At 46.3% G+C, this 10,596-nt stretch overlaps 1 protein-coding gene across 2 annotated transcripts; it reads left to right on the forward strand.

Moving 5' to 3' along the window:
* The first annotated feature begins 1,162 nt into the window (after positions 1 to 1,162).
* Positions 1,163 to 10,380, forward strand: LOC702242 (sperm protein associated with the nucleus on the X chromosome N1). 2 transcript variants are annotated; one of them, XM_077988262.1, is made up of 4 exons: positions 1,163 to 1,237; positions 2,792 to 2,797; positions 9,649 to 9,848; positions 10,239 to 10,380. In XM_077988262.1, the coding sequence occupies exons 1-4, from the start codon at positions 1,163 to 1,165 to the stop codon at positions 10,378 to 10,380; spliced, it is 423 nt and encodes a 140-aa protein (XP_077844388.1). The 2 variants fall into 2 exon arrangements, with proteins under 2 accessions (XP_077844388.1, XP_077844389.1); XM_077988263.1 differs by having other exon boundaries at positions 9,649 to 9,820; positions 10,211 to 10,380.
* Positions 10,381 to 10,596: the final 216 nt, after the last annotated feature.

A 10,596-nucleotide genomic window follows, 5' to 3' on the forward strand; every position in this document is an offset into this window, starting at 1 on the left:
AAACACTGTCTCTTCTAATATATAACTTTTAATATATAAACATACAATTGATGTATATGTTGATCTCTCACTCTGCAATGTTGCTAACCTCAATTATTGTAGAAGCATTTTTTTAGATTGACTTTTCTACATATACTCTCAGGTAGTCTTTGACAAAAGATCCTTTTACTTCTCCCTTCCAATCTGAATGCTTTTTTTTTTTTTTTTTGGCACTGGACACGACCTCCAGTACAAAGCTTAACTATGCCCACACTGGTGCACATGTTGATCTTAGATTGTAGTATCCTGAATGTAAACACTGAGAACAACTTCCAGCACTTGAATATCCACTCCTTCCCCCACCCACATACTGGCAGAATTCATGTTGAGAGACTACATTTACTATGAACATACACCCCTCATTTGAAACAAGACTAGGATACACGGTAAAGAATGTTTATTCACTAAAGTTCTGACAGACTGAAGGCCATTGTTTCAGATTCTACATGGACATTGCGCAAAAGAACATGGGTTGAAATTTGCCTGGCAGTAGCCTAAAAGTAAATCGTCTTCAAGGTGCATATGAAGGAACTATAGGAGGGAAATGGGATAATTTATTATTATTATTAATTAATAATAATTAAATGTAACTAGTAATTAATAACTAAATGTAGCCACACTAGCTTGGAGGGATTTGAGGTGAGACATGTAAAATACTAGGGCATGGTGGGTGCTGGAAGACAAAAGAATGAATCACTTACTAGGAATGGCTGTGGGGAAGGGCTTGAAGGAACCATCCTCTCGCTTCCATGTGAACCATGAACATTAAACATGGAGAAATGAGGAGCGGCGGCAGATCCGTTTGGGATGCATCGTCTTCAGGGGATGCCGAAACAACAACAGCATTTGGTTTCCTCTACACCACTTTCCCCTCCCCCGCAAGCCCAGGGAGTGGGCAGCAGTGGTGCTTTGTGATGCCAAAGCCACCCTAGGACTGCCATTGGCTGGGACGCTGCCTGTATGATCAAACAAAGCTCAAGGGCGTGGCTTTGCCTTGTCACCAGGAGGGTATATATAGGGAGGGCAAGAGCTCTGGGACATTCCCCTGGGAAGCTTCAATATAGCTGTGGAAGTCTGGACTCTACAAGAGCCTACTATAGACATTCTACAACCAACCACAATCATGGAACAGCCAACTTCAAGCACCAATGGGGAGAAGAGAAAGAGCCCCTGTGAATCCAACAACAAAAATGATGAGGTAAGATTGTTAGGTTTTGAAGGGAAGGTGAGGGTGAAAGAAAGACACACTGAGAGGGGGTGGCTCAAACAGCAACACAGGAATACTGCAGACACCTGTGGAAGTGGGGGACCCGCTTAATGCGAGAGCCCACCGCTGCTTACAGGCTGGGGTGCTTGTAGGTATAGGTGGGAGGGGCCTGGGCAGTATGGCTTCCTGCCTGGCAGGATATTGATAAGATGGTTTTATGATCAGGCTGTTTGGCCCTTTTTCCAGTGGGATGCCATTATGGTGTTTCTGGGAACTTCGCCCAGCAAGATATGATAGGAAAATTTCTTTAGTTGGGCCTTTGTCCGCCTTGTGTTACGATGATTAGGTAAGATTTTTCTCCCAGCCCAAACCCCCATGGAATGTTTCACTTTGACCAAGGTCTGCAAAATAGCAGGGGGCTTACTAAATGGTGGTTTGGACTCGCATTCTTTGCCTTCTACTTTAGTATAAAAGGAAGAGGGGCGTTGTTGAGTATCTGGCTGCCTCCTGCTGAATAGGGGAGCTGTAATCAGGGTTTGGGTTTTGAAGCAGTGGGTGTTGGACTTCAGAGTGGTATTCCTGGGGGCACTGGTACTGGACTTGGCAGAGGAGAAGGATGGTATCCATGTGTTGCTGGGTGGCTGCGTGGACGAGGGAGTTTGGCCTTCGGGAGATAAAGCAGGATATGAAGGTGAGTATACATGGGCCAATTGTAGTATCAGGAGGAGGAAGATTAAGGGCCCTAAGAAAGGGGCCACCTGCTACCCCAGTGCTGAGTGCAGCAGAGATGTTTAGTTCTGCTAACACTAGAATGAGATGTAGAGCCTGCTTAGTGTGTGTGGAGGAAGATGAGACAGAAGCTACTAAAGGAACCTGGATGGTCTGCTTGTTAGGCAAAATGTCAATGTCTAGACTGAAACACCAGGGTGCATGTTCCTGACCAATTGGCCAGTAGGCAGAGATAAGAGTTTGTGCCATAAAGGAAGAAGACACTGGGGGTGGACAGACAAAAGTTGTAGGTTATGGTGGCAAGCCATGAGAAGGTGGGGGTTGAATTCTGCACAAACCCTTTGTTTTAACTTTTATATTTTTCCAAGTTGAATAGCTGCCAGCAAGGGTAGCCCCTCTGAGGGCCGGATAGGAAATAGTGGTGGGGGAGGAGGTGAAGGCTGTGTGGTTTTGGAGAGAGAGGGGGAAATGGGTTTTTGTAACTATTAGCCACTGTGGTCCTGACAGGGCAGAAGGATACAGGTTGCAGTTGAAGGAATTGTTTGTGGATTTTTTCCAGGGAGCACCTTTGAGTTGGATACATGGAGAGCGGCGCTGTCAGAGAGGGGAGGGGTTGGTAGGAGGTGTGGGAGGGGTTGGTAGGGGGTGTTTTATGAAATCTGACTGGTAACATCTTCAGTTAAGAGGCTATGAGGCGAAGGAGGGTGACAGCCCTGTGTGTGACGGTGTGGGTGGATTTGATGGATTGGGGGGAAAAGGTGTTTAGCCGAGCAAGATTATAAACAGGTTGGGGAATGAATTGGTCAATTGGGTGAGATGCAGGTTTATTTTGGACCAGGTTTATGTGGCCAGGTTGACAGGAAGCGCTGTGAACTAATGGATTTGTGTGGACAAACAAGTTTAACAGTTGGAAGTAAAAGGGGAGTGTGACTGATTTAACGGGCAATGTGTGAGGCTGATGAAGGGGGCTCAATTGTTAGACATTCAGGGTGGGCACTTAGAATATCCCACAGACAAAGAGGACAAAGGAGAAAAAGGAGATTTGAGTAGGAGTGAGATTTTGGAAGGTGCCCTGCAGTCATACCTCCTGCATTAGTGTGAGAAACTGGCAGGACTATTCAGGGACATGGGGAAGGGAAACCAGGAAAGATCTGAAATAAAGTAGGAGGTAAAATATTGGAAATTGGCGACGGAGAGTGTTATGGACTAGGGCATTTGTACTGGCAACTTCTGGAATTCTTGTTAAGTACAGTGAGGTTGGTCCTGTAAGGGAAGGAGAATAATTTGGGGGTGAGCAAATTTCTACATGTGGATCTGGTGCTCTTTTTAGTTTGGAATGGTGCATTCAGTGTGGAAAGGATGTTAGCTTTGCCCCAGTCAGAGTAGTTAGGATAACCTGGTGAGGACTCATCCACTTAGGTTGGAGAGGGGAGGAGGAGGAGTCTGTGATTCAGACCCAGTCCCCTGGCTGTAGGGACAGGGAGGAGTGTTTTCAGGATGGACGTTTAGGCTGGGTCAGTAAGCATTTGCATACTGTCTCATTAGGTGTTGGGTGAGGTGTAACGCCGGCCAAGTATTCCATATAGAAGGGGGAGAGAATACAGGGAGATCCTGGAGGATAAAGGGGCATTTGTACATGAGCTTAAATGGGCTTAGGCTGAGGGGCTTTTGGGAAATGACTCATAAACGCATGAGGAACAGTGGGAGAAGTGAAGTCCAGGCCATTTTAACCTTTAGGGAGAGTTTGGTTAGTTGTTGTTTTTTATACAATTTTTCCTGAAGATTGGGAGTGGTAAGGAATATGCAAAGCCTATTTAATGTTTAGAGCCTTTATCAGCTGTTGGTTAAACTGTGAAACAAATTGGCCCATTGTCTGACTGGATGCAAAACGGGAGTTTAAACCGGTGGATAATATGAGTGGAGAGAATAGAAGCGATGGTGTGTGCCTTTTTGGTGGTGGTAGGAAAAGCTTTTATCCATCCAGAAAAATGTATCTACTATTGTCAGAATGTAGAGGAATCATTTTATGGGGGGCATGTGAGTGATGTTGATTTGCTAGTCCTGCCCTGGTAAGTGTCCTCAGGCCTTGTGGTTGGAAAGGAGGTGGTTTGATAGCTTCCTGAGGGGAAGTTTGAGTGCAAAGGGAGCATGCCTTAGTAATATGTTTGAGATGGGCAGCTATGGTGGAAGAATGTATATAAGTTTTTAAAAGCTGGAGTAGGGGCAGTAACCAGCATGGAAATGGTTGTGCACATATAAAAGTACAGAAGGTTTTTTCAACTTGGGCAAGACACTTTATCATTGAGGTAGAACCATTTTTTCCTGAATGACACCAGCCCTGGCAATTGGGATTTGTTCCTCCTGGGTATATACGGGGTGTATGCTGGGGAAAATGAGCAATAACGATGGGGTTTTAAGGGCTGCCTGCCAGGCTGCTGAATTCTCGGTTATGGCATCTGTAGCCTTCCGGTGTCCCTTGCAATGGATAATGGTGGCCATCAGAGGTAGTTTATCCACCCCCAGCAGCTTATGTATAAGTTTGCCATTTCTTATGGGGGTTCCTTTTGTAGTTAGGAAACCCTGTTCCTGCCAGATTAAGGCATGAGAGTGTAGGACATGGTATGCATATTTGGAATTGGTGTAAATGTTGACCCTCTTTGCTTTTGCTAGAGTGAGGGTCCTGGTTAGGGCAACTAGCTTTGCCTGTTGAGAGGTAGCATGGGGTGGGAGAGCACTGGATTCTAGGAGTTTATTTTCAGCAATGATGGCATAGCCAGCTGCTGGACATGGGTCCCTAAAAGAGCTTCCATTAATTAACCAGGTATGTGTTCCCTGCAAAAGGGCACCTGAAATGTGTTCGAAGTGGGAGGAGAGGGAGTCTAAGAGGTCCAGACAGGAGAGAGAGAGCTTAGAGTCGGAAGTGTTTACAGAAAGGAGGGTGGCTGAGTTGAGAGTTTTATATCTCTGGAAGGTGATCAGAGGGTTACCTATGAATAAGGCATGTACCTGCTGAAAGTGGGATGGTGGGAGGGATAGAAGAAATTGACGGTTTATGAGGTCCTGTGGGTAATGGGAAGATGCAATAGTAATGTGTTGGTAGAGAGGGAGTTTCCGTGCCTCTAAGGCCAGCGATGTGGCCACACCCAAGATTTTTAGTCTGAGTGACCAGCCTTGGATGACAGAGTCCAGTTGTTTTGAGAGATGTGCAATGGCTCGTGCGGCGTCGCCGTATGTTTGGCAGAGTAGTCCAAGAGCAAGGCCTTGGTCGGAATATACATACAAAGTACAGGGCTTGGGATTGGGCAGTCCCAGTGCCAGTGCAATTAAAAGGGCATTTTTTAGTGTAGTTTAGTTTAGTTTTGTTTTTGTAGGAATTTATGGGATAAGCTGGGTTTGGGGGTTTTAGGATAAGCCCATGAGAGGCTATGTAGAGCGCCTTGGCCAGCAAGTCAAAGTTGGGAATTCACAGCCAGAAGTATCCCACAAGGCCCAAGAAGGAGGGGAGGTCCTTTTTTTTGTGTGGGGAAGGGGCATGTCCCAAATTAGCTCCTTTCATTGGGTTGGGATGGTTCGAGAATTAGGGGTTAGGACAAACCCATGTTTGTGCTACCTGAGATTTTGTGGGTTAGGCCCAATATCCTCGATTATGGAGGAAGTTTAAAACCTGAGTGGTGTGTTGAATGGACAGGTTAAGGAAGGGGCTACAGAGAAGGAGGTCATTGACGTATCGGAGGAGGGCACTAGGAAAAACAGGAAGTTCAGCTAGGTCCTTGATGAGGGCCTGTCTGAATAGGTGGGGGCTATCCCGGAACCCCTGTGGGAGTATAATCCATGTTAGTTGGGTGGACATGTGAGTACTAGGATTTGACTAAGTTAAAACAAAGAGACTTTGGTAAGCTGGGTTTAAGGGAATAGTGAAATAGGCATCTTTTAGCTCCAACACAGAGGAGTGTGTGGTAGATGTAGGAATATGGGAGAGTAGAGTATATGGGTTGCAGACCACCAGATGGATTGGTACCACTGCCTGGTTAACAACTTGGAGATCCTGGACAAAGGAGTAAGTCTTGTCTGTCTTTTGGAAAGCCAGAAAAGGGGTGTTGTGGTGAGAGTTGACAGGCTTGAGAATTTGAGCTTGCAAAATTTACAGATAATAGGTTTTAGGCCCCTAAGCAAGGCTGGATTAAGGATATGTTAAGACTGATGAAGGAAAATGGAGGGGTTTTGAAGAGTTATTTTAACTGGGATGTGATGTGTGGCTATTGTGGGTTTAGAAACATTCCAAACTTCAGAATTAACAGAAGGTAACAGGGTAGATAATGAGGATGAGTGGGAGAAGAGGGAAGCATTTAGGTGTCAGAGTAAAATAAAAGTTGTAGAATTGTAGGAGCCACATTGCATGGAGACCTGGGATTGACTTAATATGTCCCACCCCAAGATACATGTAGGGGATTGAGGAATAACCAGGAAACAGTGGGTGAAGAGGGGTGTTGAATAGGTTGTATAATAAAGGACCAGTCTGGGGGCTGGGCGCAGTGGCTCACACCTGTAAACCCAGCACTTTGGGAGGCTGAGGTGGGCAGATCATGACGTCAGGAGATTGAGACCATTCTGGCTAACATGGTGAAACCCCATCTCTACTAAAAATACAAAAAAAAAAAAAAATTAGCCAGGCATGGTGGCGGGCACCTGTAGTCCCAGCTACTTGGGAGGCTGAGGCAGGAGAATGGTGTGAACCTGGGAGGCAGAGCTAGCAGTGAGCAGAGATCGCGCCACTGCACTCCAGCCTGGGTGACAGAGCAAAACTCTGTCTCAAAATAAATAAATTAATCAATTAATTAATTAAAGGACCAGTCTGTTTGTGCCTAGAGGCGATTCCATTGATTCTCACAATAGAGATCAAAGAACTGAAAAAGGGTCCAGAATATTCTGGTAAAACTGAGTAACTAGTTGTCCTATTGAGTATCCAATAGGAAAGACATGGGCTTACCAGAGACTGATAGCATTACCCTGGGTTCTGTGGTGGTGATGGCGGTGGGGGCGGTGGACTCCAGGCCCCATCAGACTTCAGGTACAGGTGGTGAAGCAGGATGAAGAGTTTTACTGAGCACAGTCTGACTTCCAGTGTTGCTTGATACCACAGATGGGGCAAGGTTTCCAGAGTGTCTGGGATTGGGTAGACATTTTCCCAGTGTCCATGTTGGACGCACTTACAACAGGCTCCTGGAGTTGACCGTTGCCAAGTTGAGGAATTCTGTATGCCTTGGGAACCCTGTTGAGTGGCAGCTATCAGCATGTGGTATTTAGCCTGGTCCCTTTTTAGGTTTGGGGTTTTTAGTTCTTCCTCTCTATTCTTAAAGACCTTAAAGGCCACTTTGATTAAGTCTCTTTGGGAGGTTTGAGAGCCATCCTCCAGTTTTTAAAGTTTTTTTCAAATGTCTGGGGCTGACCGGGAGATAAAGTGTAAATGGAAGTCGATTTTGCCCTTATTGGTATTAGGGCTTAAGGTGGTCTATTTAGTTGTGACCTTTGAAAGGCGGGAGATGAAAGGAGCAGGGGCAGCTTTATTTATGCCAGCTAGAAGGCATGATATCGTATGGCCCGGTTTCTGTCTGTCTACGGAAGTCGCCTGAAAATTCCAATTGGGGTCAGTTCTGGGGACAGCTAGGGTTCCTATTGGGTTATGAGAAGCATCTTGTTGGTGGAGGGTGTTCTCATGGGCCTGGGTGCCAATAAAGATGTGTTCCCTGTCCTCCAAGGTGAGGGTAGAGGAGAGGATGACATAAATGTCATGGCAGGTAAGGCCATAAGACTTAGAGAAGTAGAGAAATTCCTTGTGGAAGGAGGTAGGATCCATTGAAAAGGAGCCAAGTCTCTTTTCACTATGGGAGAAGTCAGCTAGAGAGAAGGGAACTTGAATTCAGATTATGCCTTCAGCCCTCGCGACCTCCTGCAAGGGAAGGACTTTGGAAGACCTTTGGACACGTGCCTGGTTTTCGGCAAAAGAGGGCTGGGCGTGAGACCTGGTTTGAGGTGGAGAAGGAAGGGGGATGGAGGGCAACAATAAGGGGGTGGAGGAGCCGGATCCGAAGGAGAAGGTGGAGGGATTGGTGGTGGGCAGGAGGCAGAGGAAAGGGTGTGTTGGCCAGGTTGAAATTCAGAGGAGGAAGCCTTGTCTGTAGGAGGAGGCATTTTGGGGGGTTTCTCCTTGAGGAGGAATATTTGAAAAGGTGAATAAGATTGGCAGAGAGAGAGAGTGAGGCATGAAAGAAGATAAGCAAAGCACTTCAGATCATTTACCATTGTGTTGGAGAAAGTTTTTAAGATTATGTTGAATTTGGAAGTTGAATGTTCTGTTTTATGGAAGAGGGGAGTGTATACTCTGGATAGGAGTGAATACCCCTGAGGAAAGTGAGTACCCTGGAAGGCAGTGAATACCCCAGCGGGGAGCGAGCACTCCAGAGAGAAGTGAATACCCCAGAGGAAAGTGAGTACTTGATTCCTCCTGGGAGAAGGGACCTGGAGAGTCGGGGCAGCCCCGTACTATTTATGCTCCCCAGAGGCCGGAGCGGCCAGAGTGGCAAGCGTTCTGAGGCTGTCCCCTGAAAAGGGAGGCTGCAGTCACCTGGTGACTGGGGAGAACTCTCACCCAGCACTTGATTTTTTTTGGAGAACAGGCAGAAATAGAAAGGAATCCAGAAAGGAGGAAGAGGGACACTCACCCACTAATTGAAGCTCAGTGTTGGATGTGATGTCCAGCAATGGGGGTGATCCTTGTTGCAGCTGCCCAGAAAGGGGAAGGAAGGGGGAAAAAAAAGCTGGAGAGTTTGATCAATATCTGGAGGTTAGCCCAGGGCTCGAGAAGACTAGAGAATAAGGGGAACCGGACTAGGAACAGGGAGATCACTCAGGATCTGGAAGCAGGCCCCAGTCTTGTTTGTGCTGCTTGCTGCTTTCCCGGTTGCAAAAGAAAACTTACCCATTAGAACCCAATCACCATTCCAGGTTTTGACACCAAAATGTTAGGTTTTAAAGAGAAGGTGGGGATGAAAGAAAGACACACAGAGAGGCACACAGAGAGGGGGCAGCCCAAACAACAGGACAGGAATATTGCAGACAACTGTGGAAGTGGGGGACCAGCTTCATGCCAGATCCCACCACTGCTTACAGCCTGGGGTCCTTACAGGTATGGGTGGGAGGGATCTGGGCAGTATGGCTTGCTGCCCGGCAGGATATTGATAAGATGTTCTTATGATCAGGTGGTGTGGCCCTTTTTCTGGTGGAATATCATGGTGGTGTTCCTTAGAACTTTGCCAAGCAAGATATGATAGGGATGTTTCTTTAGTTGAGCCTTTGTCCTCCTTGTGGTCAGGTGGTTAAGCAGGATGTTTCTCCCGGCCTGAACCCCCATGGAATGTTTCACTTTGACCAAGGTCTGCAAAATATCAGGGAGCTTACAAAATGGTGCAGTTTGGACTAACAGGTGACCCTACCCATGCTCCTTTTCTTCTTCCCCATAGATCCCTACCCTATGATTCCACCTTGTTCTTCTCTGGCACAAACCCCTTCTTCAACCTGCATTCCTTCTCATAAAGCCCCCCTTGCTATCCAGTCTCTATCCTATTCACCCAAAATAATGTCTTTCTGGCCTCTCCCTGTTTTCTTAACACATGCAGGAGACACCAAACAGGGACTTAGCCCCTGAACCGAGTTTGAAAAAGATGAAAACATCAGAATATCCAACAGTATTAGTGTTTTGCTACAGGAAGGTTAAGAAAATAAATTCAAATCAACTGGAGAATGACCAGTCCCGAGAGAACTCCATCAATCCAGTCCAAGAGGAGGAGGACGAAGACCTAGACTCAGCTGAAGGATCTTCACAGGAGGATGAAGACCTAGATTCATCTGAAGAATTTTCAAAGCAGGATGAGGAACTAGAATTACTTGAAGGATCTTCACAGGAGGATGAAGACCTAGACTTACCTGAAGGATCTTCAAAGCAGGATGAGGAACTAGACTTACTTGAAGGATCTTCAGAGGAGGATGAAGACCTAGACTTACCCGAAGGATCTTCACAGGAGGATGAAGACCTAGGTTTATCTGAAGGATCTGCACAAGAGGACGAAGACCTAGACTTATCTGAAAGATCTTCACATGAGGATGAAGACCTAGACTCAGCTGAAGGATATTCACAGGAGGATGAAGACCTAGACTTACCTGAAGGATTTTCACAAGAGTATGAAGACCTAGGCTTATATGAAGGATATTCACAGGAGGATGAAGACCTAGACCCATCTGAAGGATATGCACAGGAGGATAAAGACCTAGACTCAGCTGAAGGATATTCAATGGAGGATGAAGACCCAGGCTTATCTGAAGGATCTTCACAGGAGGGTGAGGAGAACTAGTCAAACATGGAGAAACCACATTGGACAAATCCTCACCACCAATGGTGATGATTACAATAAAATCAAGTTTGAGAAGCTGATGACTGTGTATCTGTCTGTTTTCTGATGGTGGGGAGGAAGGGAAGGGAAGAAGTAGGCATTTGAGAAGGGAGGGATATGAGGTCCTGTAGGGTTGGTGGACAGACCCACAGGTTGACAGTTAGTTAGCCAGACATT

This window comes from Macaca mulatta, chromosome X (genome assembly GCF_049350105.2).
Source record: "Macaca mulatta isolate MMU2019108-1 chromosome X, T2T-MMU8v2.0, whole genome shotgun sequence".
Taxonomy (NCBI): domain Eukaryota; kingdom Metazoa; phylum Chordata; class Mammalia; order Primates; family Cercopithecidae; genus Macaca; species Macaca mulatta.